General features: G+C 32.7%; 1 protein-coding gene across 3 annotated transcripts in view; it reads left to right on the forward strand.

Annotated features, from left to right (window-relative positions):
- The window catches only part of LOC142334673 (zinc metalloproteinase-disintegrin-like batroxstatin-1), a 130,028-nt gene that overhangs the window by 7,307 nt on the left and 104,873 nt on the right, over positions 1-17,848 (forward strand). For all 3 annotated transcript variants that reach the window (XM_075382891.1, XM_075382892.1, XM_075382893.1), the window contains exon 2: positions 10,939-11,018. In XM_075382891.1, coding sequence (XP_075239006.1) covers positions 10,939-11,018 — 80 coding nt within the window. The remainder of the gene's footprint in view (positions 1-10,938; positions 11,019-17,848) is intronic.

Here is a 17,848-nt window from a genome sequence, read left to right on the forward strand (position 1 = left end):
TTTACGTGTTTGGAAACGCTTTCTCAGATGGTCTGTTTTGATTTTCAATCAAAACTGCTTTTAATCAGCTTAGTTCGGTTTTATCTGACATTGTACTTCTTGACCAAGTTGAGCCTATTACATGTCTCTCCTAAGGGCAATGTTACCAAAGCAAGTCGAGCGACAATAACTATCAAGAAGTTGCTAGAAGTTGCTACATAAAAATATTTGTTTCGATAACTGTTATCATCACAAATCCCTGCCCAAAATAGGCGAAATCAATTTTATGTGTAAATAATGGAACCAAATTTTTCGTTTATTGTCATATTGGGCCAACTTTTCTTACCTTAAATGGGGACTAAATTTAAACGATTGCAGAGCTACTTCGGTCATTAGATACTTTTGAAATAAAGAAGCGGGATCAATTTTTGCCTCCATCTATCAATTTTACTCAATTGTGGTAAGTAGCCATTAATTATACCGGCTGCTTTGTTCCATCACTACAAAGTCGATAAAGTTCGTCTCAATCAGCTGAGAAAAATAGAGTCTATACCATTAACTATTTTCTGCACAGTTCAGCACGGGCAGTGAAACTTTAGACTCGTCTGCTAATGGGTTCAAAGTATAATTTAATTAAACCCGTCTTTAGCGTCGCCCAGGAGCTCATACGTCATTATCACATCTGAAGGGGAGCAGAGCAGAGGAGAGGGAACTTTGTTCAATAATTCATCTCTAGATTATAAATAAAGATATTAATACCGCCTGTCATTTAATGGTAATCTGCGCCCGAGAGTGGTAATCTTCTTCACCTTTCGAAGTTGAACCGAGTTAACTCGCTTTGCCGTACCAAATTTAATCAAATTTGACTCTTAAAAAGAGATACAAAAACTGCAAAACGGCTCTTCTTTTTACAATTCATAATGTTCAAGAGAAAAGAGAAAAATCGTCAAATTTTGTGCGTTGAATGACAAAAACGAAGACAAACGAAAATTGGTCTGTAAATTTGTACTTTGGATTTAAATTTTAAAAAGGAAGAGCTTAAATTAATATCTATCAATTTTAATTAGAGTCACTCAAGGACATATCGCTTAATGAAGTATCATCATTTTATCATAAGCTTAAAAATTTGTTCCTCGATAATACTTGGAACAAAGGAAATTCATTTATAACGCATCCTTTTAACTTAATTGAACTTATTGTGACTATCTCCTCATTTAGACTGAATTTTTTTAATGTTAAATTATGCTCTAACTGAGATACAGATCATGTTTAAAGTCGTCAGCGGCGCGTTTGGTTTGAAATAATTGATTTAGTCAATCATATTTTATGTGAGTGATTGCACCAGATCAAGAAATAAATCCCCTCTTTCTTCTCCTAGTCAAGGATTAAAAAGTAGTTTTGAAAAAAATATATTTATAATAGGGAACAATTTTTTAGGATCCATGCCCTCTGAAGTTTCAATAACAGAAAACAATGACAAAAAAATTTCAGCATTATTTTCGGCTGGACATTTCGGCTGGAAATGTTATGAAAACATTACGCTTGGTTTTTTACTGGTTTATTGGATTATTGGCTGAATTGTTTTACTATGACAAATTAGTGTTGATTGATCGCGTTGAATGACAAAAAAAAACTTATTTCAAAAACTTTAAAAATTTTTAGCTAATCATAAAACATGATATTCTTGAAGCTAATCGTAAAGTAAGTTAATTATCAACTACGAGAGTTTATGGTACACCCCTTTCGAGTCGTTTTTCTCTGAACTACTGGAGACGCTTTTCACAGTTTGAAATGTTTAAATCTTTGTATTTGGTTGATATATACATTTTGCTGAACAGTTTAGACTAAGTTAATTGTAGTTTTTAAAAACTTTATAAATATTTCTGCAATTAGAAAACTGCAGAACTTAGCTTTCTAAACTCTGAAACTTATGAGAACTGTTGAGAGAAAGTACAAAGATAGTTTTAAGAAAACAATTTTCTCACTCGGCCAAGTTTAAAATTTTGATTATAAGATATTTGACAAGGATTTCCATTTTTCGTTCATAAAAACTTTGTATTGACACCTTTTTTATTTATAGTTTTGTTTCCTATTTGACTGAAGAGTCTTGGCGTCTTAGCACTAGATTCCGGATTGTTATATGTTGAAAACCAAATTAGTCATTTCAAAAAAGTAATTAGAAACCAAAATTTTGAGTTTTTCCTTGAATGAACCATATTTGTTTAATTGAAAACTTTGGCTGGATTACTTTTTTGATTTTGGTCTTCAAACTTTTATGGTCCATACTAATCTCTAAAATTATAACTCATCAGCAAACTTTCAGATGAATGAGTGTTCATCATATCATTTTATTTTTCTATACTGACTTTTTCTTAATTAAAAAAAGACAAATTGACACTCAAAAATCTCCAAATTCTGGAGTGGGAGGTGTTTGCTCTGACTAATGTTGTATTTCTTTTGAAACATTCTTTTTAAAAATAGTATCAGCTTGATGATAAGGAATTAAGTAATGATTAGAAAATTAAGTAAGGTGGATGGTTTTTGTAAACTCAGCATTCGCCCAACTCAGAACTGTTTTTTTGAGACATTTTGGACGTAAAGGATTGTGTGCATGATATTGCGAACTCAGCGCACAGAGTTCAAAACTTGTATTTATTATTCCTAAAATTCCTTAGGAAAAGCCCTTGGGTAAAAAAAAACTATTCGATCACAAGATTGTTGACTATCATGCACTCGAATCTTTTACAATCAGACCAAGTTGCGTTTGAAACTGTTTTTGTTCAGACTCAAGTGCACTCGGAACCGGTTATGATTAGACTCTAATGCGCTCGAAATAGTTTGACGAGAGATTGATTTCAATTATAAACAAACCTCTTAACTTTACTATAATATATTCATTGCATTCAAACGGATGTTTGCAGTAATATACTCAACCATGGAAGCGCTAATTGTGAAAGTATTGCTAAAGAAATTAAAACCCAGCTGTTGAGAAACTAGTTTATTTTGTGCACCATTACTGCAGATCTCTGACTCAATGGATGAGTTTATACAGTTTTCTATAAGAAATGTCTTGATCTACTGTTAAATATAATCATTTAAAGGGGACCGGAATCTGCCATCAACTGGACTCTTTGTTTCTTCCGTTCGAAATCGTTTCGGATCAGACCCAGTTGCGCTCGAACCGTTTATGGTCAGACCAGTTGCCCTCGAACCAGTTATGATCAGACCCAGTTGCACATGAAGCCGTTTATGATCAGACTAAAGTGATCAAAATTTCCCTGTAATTTTGAGCGTTAAATGGTCAGGTGTGAACCCGATTTGGTCCGATCTGGACAATTTCGAGCGCACACCTCAGCCTGGGATGTGTATATTGTCAGTGTGTTGTGTCTATTCATAACGCAATTGAGGAATTTTAGTTTGAAAAAATATTATGAGACAGATTTTTTGCACTTCTTGAAGCGTTATTTCTAAATTTCTCACTGACATTTTTATAATCGTTGCTTTGTTTCGTGGTAAATGCATAGAATCAACCAGTAGTTATGCTATTCATTAGGAATCTTCCAATAGGATAGAACACCGGGAAAGAAATTGAATAATAGGATTGAGAGCGTGTTTGGGTGAGATTAGGGAATTTGTTGGTTACCCTCAAAAAGGGAGGGTGGGTGTCATTGTGGATTTTGACCTAATTAAAATCACAAATTTAAACAATAAAATTGACGGATTAGGCGATATGGATTAAAAATCACACTGTGTTAAAAAGACAAAACCCGCATATAAAAAGCTAATAAGCCACACGGACTGACTGTGATCTGTGTGAAATGATTGCAGGAATAAGTTGGGAAAAATAAACAAATAGTTTGTTTGCCATTGTTTAGCGTGCCACCTGCCTTCGTTTGGTTACTACGGAATAACCATAAAACTATTTCCGTTGTCAAATAAATATCAAAACCACCAAAATGTCTCTCACATTAAAATTTCATACTTCTTAAAGAGACGAAAAAGCCTTTTTAAAGGCGATCTTTAATAGACAAACCACAATTATTCACAAATGCTATGTTCTCAATTTTCCCTTTATGCTCAAATCAGTCAAAATATTTTCAATTTGAGTCAAATCTGATTTTTAATCTGTGTTTGCGGTTGCATTTTTGAAGATACCAATTGCGCAAAAAGTACGCCGAGTGATAAAAAAGATGGCATATGACAGTTTTATCAAGACATTCGGTTTCCGCATGCTGTGCGTTGCTATTTAATTCAACGCATTTCTCCTGCGGAAATTGCCCCGCCGGTGTCAAATACACCAAAAGAATGCCTTCAAAATGTCACAATTTGAACAGATCGCGTCAAGTGGTCAAATATTTAAACGGATGAAATGTTGCAGAACTCAAACGAAAGGTAGTCTTACTGAAAAAGAGTAAAAAAAGAAACTGGGCCTGACGAGTTGAGTATTTTTGGGTCTCGTCATTAGCGCCTTTGCATGATTGTGCATGACAATACTGTACTTGTGATTGAACAAAACTTCTCATACGTGGAATTTTTTGCAGGAATCTGGTAAGAAGAAAATGATGCCGCCTCCATGAGATCAGTGCACTTTGTTTTGTTTTTTTTTCGAGTTTCAAGCCAAGTTAAACGACTGAATCCCTCTCCAGCAGTTTTCATTTTCTGAAAATGATTATGATACAGATACAACGAAACAACGGTAAAAAAGGAATTGCAATTCCCAAAAACTGGTCTCTTAAAAGTTTTTCACATTATTTCCTGAGAAACATTTATATATTGCTTAGGAACAGTTAGTGGCGGGCTGGAAAGACCTCAAAAAAGAATATTTGCTCCGAGCCACTTTAGTGGAAGAGAAACTATGTTCGGAAATGGGTTTTTTGTTCAGTCAATTTAGGCGATATATTAATCGTAGAGTGTTGTGAGTGGTATCATTAGAAAATCCGTCCAGCGTAAAATAAAAAATTTAAAAAACGTTTATAAATTTTTTTCCACGGAGTTTACGAGGTTTTCAGTTTTTGTGAACAATTGATTGATTATCGTTGTTTTTGTTCACATTTTCCGTATTTTTAAGCAAATTTTCGCCAAATTTTTAGAAAAAATGTTAAAATTATAAAAAAACGATAGTGATGTTGGTTTTACTTCTAAAGATAGAAGACTGTTGTTGAACCGTTAATCGATCCCTTTTTTCGGCTTAAAAAAGTTAGCCATTTTTCTTTTACAAAATTTGCTATTTTTTAAAATCGAAAATGACGTGAAATAAAATTTTCGGTCTGGTCCTGTTTAAATTTGCCGGATTAACTAGCCTGAAAAAAACTGCCGAAATAATGTTAATTGGCGGCTAGTAAACTCCAAAGGAGGCTAGTTTTTCTTGTGTTTCCTTTGCGAGTGTTCTTGAAATAATAATTGCTAATTTGTTAGGAAAAAGTTAGATATTTGCTAATTTGTCTACATAATTGTCCAAAAATGATTAATTTTACTTTACCTCTTTTTTGTGACAAATAGTCTTTATCCATAATATTTTTAACGACTACTTGTTCGTAATGGCCAAATAGCATTAGAAAGGCTAGTTCTGTTTTAATAATTATTTTTTACAGCTCAAATATAATTCGGATTGTAATCTGCTGTTGTCTGTTTTAAAAATATTTTCGCATTGTTTGCTTTTTTTAATATTAACCACAGATCAAAATGATTAAAATTGAGGCTGAAAATGACAATTGAAATTGGCATCTTAGAGAGTTTCATGGTATCCGAGCTTGTTTATTTAATCGAAAGCTTACGGTCGGTTTGATTTTTTTAAAAAAACTTTCTTTAAATATAAACTGTGGATTATTGCCCTGTTTCATTTTTTCTCTTTTTTGTTCATTTTATGGCTTAAAGCAGCAAAAATAGGTCAGATCACCTATCCAATAGATTAACAACTAAAATCTAATCAGGTTTTACTTTTTCAGTAAGGTTTCCTGGCTTTGGTATTGCAAGTTTTCGCAAAAAAACTTTAAAAATAACATAGAAAAAAAATAGTGAGAAACTATTAACTTAACAGTTCTGCCAATAACAGTAGTTTGCGTGTAATTTTTCATTGAGAGGAATTGTCAGATTTTGCGTTGAACTTGGTGCTCTGCAGGATTTCTGTTAAAATTTCAGAAGATTTAAATAAAACTAATTTCCTTATTTTTGAAAATTGGGATTCTGAGCCAAGAATTGGATTTAAAATTCCTTATTGCAAGTTATCCACCTCAAAATTGTTACTGTAATTTCTAGAGTTATAAAAAAACTATACTTTTTGTGCATATGGCTTTTCTTTCATCTTTAGCTTGAAATTTATCTGAATTCAAGGTGGATTATATTTCTTGTTTCACTGTTTTTTAGTCAAAAAGAGATGAAACATAAAAGCGTTTTGTGGGTTTTGACTTATGATGCAAGGCTTTTAACTACATTTTTTTCTACTTTATTAGCTGAAGGTTTTTGTCTCAGTATCAATGGTGCTATTAAATCATTTAAACATTTGACATTTGGAAGGTTAGTTGTGATTAAATTTTTAGACTTTTACGATAGAGCATGATGAACAACGAGCGAAATTCCTGCAGTTGGTTGAGTTGAAAACAGTCTATATATATATATATTATATATATATATATATATATATATATATTTAAATTTTTATATATATATATATATATATATATATATATATATATATATTTCTCTGTCTGTAATCTTTAATGAGTTTGTCACCTTCGCTGTTTCGCGCCTAGTATTTCAAATTGTGCATTGATTTTGATTATATAAAAGTTTAATATAGTTATTTTTTTAACTGAACATAAATAATAATTTCATACAAATTAAATTGAAAACCAAGCTGTTTTACCGGATCATTCAGTACTTTTGTAATATTCAATGCTAACTAAACCTCAAAATTGGACGCCAATTTGATGCTTTGATTGCTTAACTAGACAGATTTCTTCATAATTTTTTTTATGTTGGTGTTTCTTTTTATAAACAAAATCGTTTTTTTTTGTTTTTTTTTCATTCATTTTGCTCTTTCATGTTGCGTTATAACACAAATTAAACTTGTTTCAGACATCTTCATGTCTTTACATAAGTTTGTATGACGGCATATTGAATTGGAGTTTTCATTGGGCTTGCCAAAATTGGATTTTATACAAGATATTTTTAACTCCTAGGAAATTATGCACCATGATAACTCTTTTTATCAAATTTTGATTTCAAAAATATGTAAGGTACTTTTTTTCCTAGAATTTTAGCCGGATTTTTAATGAATAGGCTTTTTCTACAATAAAGGCTTTTAGAGAAAGAAAATGATTTGCAGATTAAATTAAATAAAAACTAATGTCTTGAAAAGTTTGATGAGACGTTTTTTTTCTCTTTCCATTATTAATTACATTTTATCATAGAAGTTCTCTAAATGTGGGAGTTGCCTGTGTTAACGCCAACATTAACAATTTCTTCTAATGTTTGCAAAAATTAAATGACTATCATTAAAAACTGAAAATTTATCTGCTTTTAAATAAATTTGCCAGCAAGTCGCTTATTCGAGAGTCTAAGAGATTTTTTTTCTGTCCGAACTGTCATCAGGGTTCATTTTCAAACGCAAACGTCTCAACAACTTGAAAAGTAAATGTTCAAATAGCTCATTAAGCTGCTCTGAAATTTAGATGTGACAGTATAACTCACATCTCAATAGCTTGTTGTTTTCAGATTGTCCCAATTTATTATGCAAATTTTGTAATGGACGGCTGTGAAGACTTAAGCAGGAGAAACAAAGAGAAACCTGAAACTGCTCTGTTCCGCTCAGAGAAGCACTTTCTTTTTCTAATCCTATTAAAATTTCAAATAATGGTTTTGAAGGCATTTTCATTTCAATATTTTTCCAATCTAATACTTGAGTGGTTTTAGGCAGAGAGTAAAATAAAAAAGAGTAAAGATATCAATTTATCTTTTGCATTCTTGTTTGATAAGCATACGGATGTCTAATCTAGAAAAAAGACAAAGAGGTATAATTGAGGTTCAAAGATGATCTCCTCTCTCTCTGCTAATATTATCGTATCCTCAGTATTCAAAAAGTATTTTGGTCCAATTATACTGATGAAAAATTAAATTGTTTCCCGGTGATGGTTTTAATATGCCTCTGCTAAATTATTCAGAGGTATACTTGCTCAAATAAATTGTTTGCAAGCTGAATTGTGGCTCTGTTTTGTAACACAACTAGAAGGATTAAAATATTAGATGAAAGACTGCAATTGAAGTATTTTAAAAGTGTACCTTTATTTTGAAATTGTAATTTCAATATTTTACATCAGTCCCCTACCCCTATCCCCCCATCCCACTCCGAAGATATTCAAACCCCCTCCCCGCTTCCAACTCGCTTTTCAAATCATATTTGATTATTTTTTTGAAGCTAATTTTGCACTTGTATTACTTTCCCTTAATTTTATTTTGTAATAGACGGCCGTGAGAAATTGCAAATTTTTCGTTTAAACCACGCTTTGGTAGAACCAAAGTTATTGTTCCGACCCCTCTTGAGGGGTGAGGAACTATATACTCAACTGGGTTTTTTTTTGTTCAGTCAATTTTCACCGATCGATATATTCATCGTAGAGAGTTGTGAGTGCTATCATTAAAAAGCCCGTCCAGCGTAGAATATGGATTTAAAAAGATTTTTTTGATTTTCGTTTTCTACAGAGAGTTATCGAGAATTGAAGTTTTGTGAAAAGTAGACGGAAATCCGTTGTTTTTATTCACATTTTCCGGATTTTTGAGCAAATTTTCATCAATTTTGCTAAAATTTGTTAATTTTTATAAAAACAATGCTGTTGGGTTTACTTTTCAGTATAGCGGAGGCTTGCCTATTAGTTTTATCCGAGTCTTTTGGTTATCGTGGTTTCAATTTTTGTGAATATTAGACCGTTTGCGTTATTTTTACTCAAATTTTCCGGATTTTTTGCCTAAAATTTTGTCAAATTTGCTAAAAATTGTAAAAATTGTTAACAATAACACTTTTCAATTTGTTTTTAGAGACAAAAAGTCTTGTTGACTATTTTGATTTGATTTTTTTGGCTAATATTTTGGGTAAATATTTCAAAATTCAGCCTTTTTGATCAAAAACTGCCCGAAATAAACTTCTTTAGCCCTCTTAGACAAAATTTGCCGGAAGTTCACACCCCAAACAACTAACACAATCCTTTTAAACTACAAAAGGAAAATAGTCCTACTTTCACTTCTATTGAGAGCAGTCTGGAATTAAAGTTTTGCCGTTTTGGTAACTTATTATTCTAGGATAATAAAAAACAGCTTTTATTTCTGATATTTTAACTATTACATTATCTAGATCTAACACTTTTGAAACAATTGAGTGTTCTTAATGAAAGAACAGCAAAAGCAGGGCAGGTTTTGGTCCAATATTGTACTGTTACAGTCCAAAAATAATTCATATTGTAATAGGTCGGTTTTTTTTTAAATTCGATGTTTTTTATGTTAATTAAAGAACAGAACAATTCAAATCGAAGCTTACCTTTGTTCGCTGCAGTTGACTTCCTAATTAGTTCTAAATTAATGTATTTAGTCTTTTTAATGGAAAGATTATGGCCGTTTTGACTTTTAAAGATGTTTGATTTTTAAATAAACAATGGCTTATTGAACAGTCCCACTTTTTTTCTTTTAGTTTGGTCATTTTGTAGCTTACTGTCAGCAAAGAAAGACTGCTTTTTCAGCTTCTTCGTTCTACTGAATTAAAACTTATTATGTTTTGCGGTTTTACGCGTTAAGTTATGGTTTTCTGGCGCTGATACTACGAGATTTCACAGTTTGTTTTTGATTTTAAGGCATTTTGGCTCTCTTTTGTCAATTTGTCAACTAGTCTCGTTAATTACATGTCATATATAACATTTATATCATCGTGGGAAGGCGCAAGTGTACAAAATTTAATGTTTCTGAAGAAATTGTTATGAATTTAATTGCTTCGACACGGGTTTTCGGAGAAAAAGTGAATTAAATTTTGATTTTTGTCTATAATTGACGTTTTTTGTAGATGTAAGACATATGCTGAGAAAATGCAGTTCTCAAGCGCTTCTTTTGGACGAACGAAAGGACCTATTTAAATCTTCTTTTTGTAACTGATGGCTTTACTTGTTTCAGATTCTCATTAATGAGTTAATAAGAGGTTGCATACCACGTTATTGGCGTTCGAGGAAGGCTGAATTGAACAAACCTGGTGGCAAAAATCTGACTTTACGGCTTTGATAGCAATTTCTCGCAAAGTTTAATTGAATTTTTGTTTGTTGTCTCCATTAGTTGATCTTTTTGTAACCGCATGAAAAATTGGTTGATAACAGGTCTTACTGCCCTCCTATAAAACCGTATGTGATCGTAAACATCTTGGATGTTTTCAATTGCTATCTAATGGTTTTCATTAATCAGAAATTAATTGTTTTTAAAAATATAAGCCAACTTTTTGTTGCTGTTTTTTTGTCTAATTGGTACCGAGCCTTATTATGGAGTGGTCCCATATCTTTTCTAGTGAATACAAATTATTTTGGTTAAGTTTCAGTTTTATCTGAAGCTATTTTTACTGTGTTATTAAGTTTTTCTTTGTCAAAAAAACGGACACAAAATTTTAGATGTAATTAATGTTGTTATTGTTGTTTGATTTTGTGTTCGTCTTCACTTGTTTTCTTAATAATGGTTGATCTCATCAATCTTATGTGACATTTTTTTACTACACTCAGTTATTTGCGTTGCAGGCGATTTTTTTTGTTCAGACAAATTTTTTGAAAAAAACTGTTCCTCATTTGGTAGACATTTATGCCAGAAATGTGGATGAGCGGGGTCGGAACTTTATATGCGAACGCACATTACCGAGCCTCCTTGTTAATATTAATAATAAAAATATTATATTTTAACTCTTATACTGACTGTGAAGCTCAAAGGTATGTTCCTGTGTTTCAGATGGCGACAGTCTTCACTCGAAGAGGTTGAATGTAGTCGAGTCACAGAAACAACATACAACCCGGAACACAAGAAATTCGGCAAGTACCAGACTTTATTGATTGCTGTATATGTTTATATGTATTCCTAAATATTTTCATACCCATTCGACATTCTAAAAGTATCGCCAAACTCTCAAACTCGTTTTCTAATTTTTTAACCGCATCTGTTGATTTATTCTACTGGTCGCGGGGTGATGTTTTATGAGCCCAACAGTTTTCTAAATTGAAAAAAAATCTAGATTAAAACAAAAATTGTAGAATTCTCTTATTTAACTTTCCGAAACTTTGGCTACATTTTGACACAGATTTTCTACGTGTGTATTATTTATATCTCAGGTCGATCAAGTTTTTTGAGTTCAAGCATTATTTTAACAATAAAGTTCACAAAAAAAAAATAAATAAACGTTTTCATAACTAAAAGAGGAATAGAAATGAACAAAAGCGACAAAACGAATATTTATTTACATAGCTAAGGTTCATGGAAGGTTCTTGTTGAAATGTAAACACTCTTTAACAGTATACAGAAAACCTAAAAGCTTTGTTGTCCGAAATGTCGCGCTTTCATCATCTTCAAATTGAAGAACCACGTCTACGAAACAGTGATATTTCATTTCCTCGAATAAGTGAATGCTATCTTTAAAAGACCGCAGGTTCTAATGCAGTCATTGATAATGAAGCATTGGATTGTCTATTAAGGAAACAATTACGCAAATTCGCGCATTTGATGACAACTTTGATATCCTGGAATTCTCAAAACGTAATGGCTATCTCAATACAACAACGATCTCGTAATTGAAATCAGTCAGAACGAAAAACAAGTTTCATTTTACGATCGGAAATCTGAGTTTTTGGTAGATTTCTATTTACGCAATATGTATCCAAATTTGGTAACATGCTTGTTGAAAAACATAGCGGACATTTGGGCCTTGAATACAGTAAATATCATCTGTTTTCTGATTTTATACAACAAACATAAATGAGAGCGAGTTAACTGACATCTTAGCGCTATAATGCAGATAACTGATAAGACTAATTACGGACTATTTCGCGATGACTCAGTTAAAAATACGACATCTTATTAAATTTTTGTCTTTTTTTGAGTTTTTGGCGACATGTTATCGTTTTTTTACATTATTATTCAAATTCAGTGTCAAGTTTCACTAAGTTTTGTTTTCTAATATAACAATTGGTTTATTTCTTATAACACACACAAATTTACTTCGAGATTTTTCTCCACAAATTAAGAGAAGATGCGTCAATAGATACCATTGTGAGCAGAGCTCAATAAGAAAAAACATTCAGGAATCTTGCACGGTAATCATTTATCTTTCAAGATCTCCTGGGAATAGAAACGGTATCAAATTTCACATAGTATTGTTTCAGGAGGCTTAAAAAAGTTGAAAAAAAACAGGCCATTTTTTAATGAATTTTGATTGCAACTAACTGAATCGTTGTTTTCAGACTGGAATTAACAGTTTGAACTTTGTTTAGAATTATCACGACATGGAAAATTAAGACAAGGTTACTTTGGAAAAAGGCTATAACGGGCCTAATTTCACAAATGCACTTGCGCGTCATGAGCGTAGAAAAAGACGTAGAAAAATTTGATTTTGGAACAGAAGTAAAGGCCAGACTTCAATGCACTAAATTTCAGCAAGGATCATCACGCAATAGAAGATTATAACTTAAGGATATAATTTGAGCAGGAAATATCCCCGAAATGAGTGCGAAGCTCCTAATTTTCAACTCAAACAAGCAAAACTGTTAAGGTGAAATTTATCTAGCTGTTTTTCACCGTTTGCCATTAATTATTGATGGTTATGTATGTGTGCCATGATTGTCTCAATTTGCCGATTGTATAAATGTGCAAGTTAAGTTAGCATACTTGAATTCGATTAAATTCATTCTTTCCCGGGTCGAGAAAATTTCCAACAATTATGCAAGAAAAGCGTTGAAATGCGCTCAATTTTCGAAAAATTCAGCGGAAAAACCTAACATAATAATGCGCTGATATAAGCTGAAAAGTGCTGAAACTTTGTAAGAAATGCGCTGAAACCCGCTGAAATTTCAAAAGTTCAGCTCTTTTCTTTCGGTCCGAGGCTCGAACCCCGATCATTGTGTCTCATCTATCAATTAATCCACTGCGCTATTGAGAACTGAAATGCGTCCCATTTAATTTGAATTGATAATAATAAAATGTTTGATATGAAAAGCGCTGAAATTATGTAAGAAACGTGCTGAAAAATGTGCTGAAACTTATGTAAGAAATGTGCTGAAAATGCGCTGAAATAATGTAAGAAATGCGCTGAAGGTGCGCTGAAATTTTAAAGTTTCAGCGCCATCTCGAAATTTCAGCGCATTTCAGCGCATTCAGCGCATGCCTTAGATAATTTCAGCGCATTCAGCGCATTTCTTACAAAAAGATGCGCTGAAACGGCGCTGAAATCTCGACCCGGGTTATCACTTCATTCGAGTACACATTTGGATAAATGTTAGCTTCCACTCATTCTCATTTTCCGCTCATTTTTAAACTGCTTCGCTTAATTCACTCATGTTCTACATTTTGATGTAGAACATGCCTACATGCCTCCGATTTCTGCTCTATTTTCTCCACTTTTCTGCTATCTCACGCAGGGTGTAGGATATATGGCAAACACCCGGTAAGGCGGAGGAAATTTTTACATAATTTAAGCAAAATTTGTTGCAAATACTAGTTAAAGACACTAAGAAACCGATCCGCAAGATGCGCTCAACGCTATTATGTACTGAAGTTTTCTTCCCGTACCGAACTCCAAGATTAAATCAGAACTGGGCAATTGTAAATGCAAGTCCCCCATGTATCTTCGCTTGAAAGGAAGGAGAACTAACGTCTAGGAAGCGAGGGATCGCGGGGGCGATTCCCGTACAGAACTGTATTTTTGCACTTGGCTCAAATCTGACCATTGTAAAATGTACAAATTCTAGTCTGTTTCAAACCCTCACAACATTTTTTTCAGCCCTCGAAGTACCCAGCAAAACATTTTGGCAAAAAACGGGGTGAAAAACAGAGAACGTGGTAACAAGGTATTCATTAATCTTTTCTAAATATATTGAAAAATTTAGGAAAGAAAGTAGCGACTCTATTACTGACTTTTTAATCAAAGTTTTCTTGTGAAGTTTTCATTTAAATGTTAGGGACACTTGACTACAGTGTAACATCGCGCGATTTTGAAGTATTGTTTAGGGTGTTTTAATTAATCGCCTATTTTCCACAACCTTGAAGTCAATAAGTTTCGACGCAGAAATCCGTTCTCCTAACCGAAGTTTTTGCCATTTATCTAACCCCAATCTCACGTACCTCGCCAAAAAAATTCAGCTCCTTTTGTTCATTTTCTCAGCATTCTGCTCCTTGTTGCGATGGTTTGAGTGAAAATGAGCAAAAAAACTCAGCTCGAAAAATAAACAACACTTACTTAAACTTCAGTGTGGTTATTATTTTGCATGTAACATGCGTCAATCAGACGATGAGTAGCAAAATTCAGCCGCGAGAATTTCGAATACGGCGGATGATAAATAGTTTGAAGATTTTAATGACTTTTCAATTACTGTTTTTTAACCTTTTTCAGCTGTGGTTGTCGGTGGTTCAAAAACACACTAAAACATAGTTTCTCCCTGTTGGAAAAAACTTGTATATTCTTCACATTTTCCTCAACAATTAAATTTACGTGTTGGAAACACACATGCAAACTCCACCCCCCTGTGTTTTGGTGAATATTTAAACAGAAAGGAAGACATGATATGGGAAGCGTGATTAAAACGTAAGTATGGTACTCAGTAGCTTGTTTTTGTACGCAGGGGGAACTATAGATAGAGCATGGTATGTTTTTGTATCAAGTTGACAAAGAGCACCTGTGTCATTTGTTTAAAAATCGACCATCTCAATCAATTTTTAATCAACCTCGATTCCCTCAATTTTGCGGACTTGCAAATCAATTATTCTCAAGCCTCAATCTTTTCAGAGTATTGATTAAACCATGCTCGGTGTACTTCAACCTTTTTTGTGGTCAGTCTAGCGCCCTTCTTATCTCTAAATTTGTCCACCATTTTTCTCTTTGAACGCAGAGAAATTCGACGCAGCTTCGCTTATTTTTCCATTCATTTGGTTTTGAAGCCAAAAAATTTGGGATTAAGTTTGATTAAAGCCACCTTTCTGTTATGCGGGGTGACATATTCTGTTTATTTGCACACTTGTTTGATTTCTAGACACAATAACAATAAGTTAACGTCACAGCTATAAGCGGTCCGATTCTTAATGAACGCAGAAAAATTCAGAAAGACAGCGTTTAAAACGCAACCTTTGAGGGGAAAACCTGAACAATTTCACAGAATGTTTACAAAAGAATGCTTTGAACAGTGTTGAATAAATGCTTTAAATTGAAAGCATTCACTTTCATTACAGCAATAGATTTTCATTAACTTACGGAAAATTTAGCGGAAAAAAGTTTTTTTGTCTGAAATATCAAAAAGGGCTCTTTAATACAAGAGCCATTTTTAAAATAGAAGCTATATATAAACAGCCCTTAGCAGAATATAGCAAACTGGGGAGCAACATGTTAATGTATTTTAATGAATTATAGTGCTTATAACTATTACAAAAAGTGCAACCAAATAATATTTTGCGATAGAAAGTATAAAGCGTGCATTGATTAATGACTTCCTGGTTTTAATCAATTGCCTCCGGAACTGCCCCCTCCATTTTCAGCTTTATGTTTTCTTTGAAGTTTCATCTGATTGTTTTACGTAAAGGAAATATGCCCACGTTAGTCCAAAAGATTTATTGCTCACATCAAACGTGAACTTATTAAGCCGCAAACAATTAAAGTTGAATGCTAAAAATTTTTACCGTTATGCAGAAAAATCTGTGATAACATAATTTTGGTTTAATGTTTGTTGGTTATCTGCCCAAAAACCAAATATTGAGATCCCATAAATGGATATCAACTGATGGGTATAAAGATAACAAGGATGTTCCGGTAATGTGCATCCTAATTTCTGGCTTAATTTTGTATCAAATGAGAATCAGCAGCGATGGGAAATTTTAAAAAGAATAGAAAAGTAGTAAAGTAGATCGTGCTTTGAAACTTAACATTTGATGTATTGGATCTTTTCCGTTTGTGCCCCCCCCCCCCCCCCCTCAGCTTAGAGGGTTCATATTATTTGCACCCCACCCCTCAGAAGCACGTGCAGTATTTTTAATGATTTACCATGTAATCACACGTTCTCTGTAATTGGGGAGCATAACGTACTGGGGGGGAGTGGATGTATTTGTAAAGAATGACAGACATGTATACCAGTTACGTTGACATCAGTGATGTTAATTTATTATTAATTTCACTAGAATGGCCGAAAATTGAACTGATCAAAACGTTTGGTTTGCAATTTCCAATAAAAGAATTATTGTAAAATAAGAGTTTTCAGCATAATAATTCAGCTGCAGAGTGATAGAATTCAACTGAAAGAGTCATTGTTTGACTTCTCCGAGAGTTATCAGACGGTTGTAACGAAATCGTTTCCTTCCCATTATAGCCTCAATCTTAGTGATCATAACGTACAGCCTCGCAATCATTATAATTATACCAACATTCAGGACTATAATTTAGTTGGAGGAGAGGGGGGTATAAATCGGGGAAGACGACAAATTAAATAAAATCCAGCAGGATTGGTCACGAGGCAAAAATCGAGTCTTTCCAATTGAAGCCACCTACCCAAAATGTATTACTCACATTATGGTTTAAATACCATGATTGGGGGGGGGGGTTAGATTATATTATCTGACCACTCTCCTGATAGGGGTGAGTTATAGTGTAAAAGACCCCATAATCCATATTTTTGGAATAATTAAAGCCCTCGGTATCAACTTTATTTGTAAAATATAATTAGATTGTGAGCAAAGCGTTTACTAAAACACAAAACGATAAACAGAAAAAAGTAAAAAAAAAATCGTTTTTGGTTTTTTGGGAAAATAAGTGATGCCTGAGTGGTCAAGTTTTGCGTTGGCATTCGGATTATTATTATTATTATTATTATTATTATTATTATTATTATTATTATTATTATTATTATTATTATTATTATTATTATTATTATTATTATTATTATTATTATTATTATTATTTATGTTTGATTTCTTCGTATGATCTTAACAAAAAACCAAAGAAGAAGTATAATTACAAGACTCATACATCTTTTTTCTTTCTAATTAGGTTTTTTCATTTATGAAAAGGGATCACTCATGTGATTACCCGACATCGCTATGTGAATGGCCAAAAGTCCCTGAAATTCAATATAGCGCTCAAAGTTGGGTGCTAAATGAAAAAATTAAGCTATCTATATAACTAAGTTTTTTTTCTGAAGCCAGTAAATACTTAAAATTGATCACTCGATAAAAATATGCAAAAGAAGTTCTGCGTATAACTTCAAAATTTTCAAAAATATATATAACATCCCAAGTAAAATTTATAGCGCATCCAATTAGTCAATTGTAGAATTCACATAGGATAAAATCATGACCTGTGACTTCATTAACTGAGAATTTGTGGCAGCAGTCATATGTGTCATATCTGACTTTTTTCAATTTTTAATGTAAATAAAGATTATTCAAATTTTTGGCGTTAAAAATTTTTGCATGATTCTGGTATGATTTGTAGGAAATTATTCATGATATTTGTTCACTATAAAATCATGCAAATTATATTTATACTGGTATGATTACTTAGAAACATATATGACCTAGTATGAAATTGACGAAACTTAGATAATGTGCGATCCAGATTTCTTTATCCATACAAGGGTTATTACAAAATTAATTTTAGCCAAACTTTAATAGGCTA

This window comes from Convolutriloba macropyga, chromosome 2, assembly GCF_964194025.1.
Source record: "Convolutriloba macropyga chromosome 2, txConMacr16.3, whole genome shotgun sequence".
Lineage (NCBI taxonomy): Eukaryota > Metazoa > Xenacoelomorpha > Acoela > Convolutidae > Convolutriloba > Convolutriloba macropyga.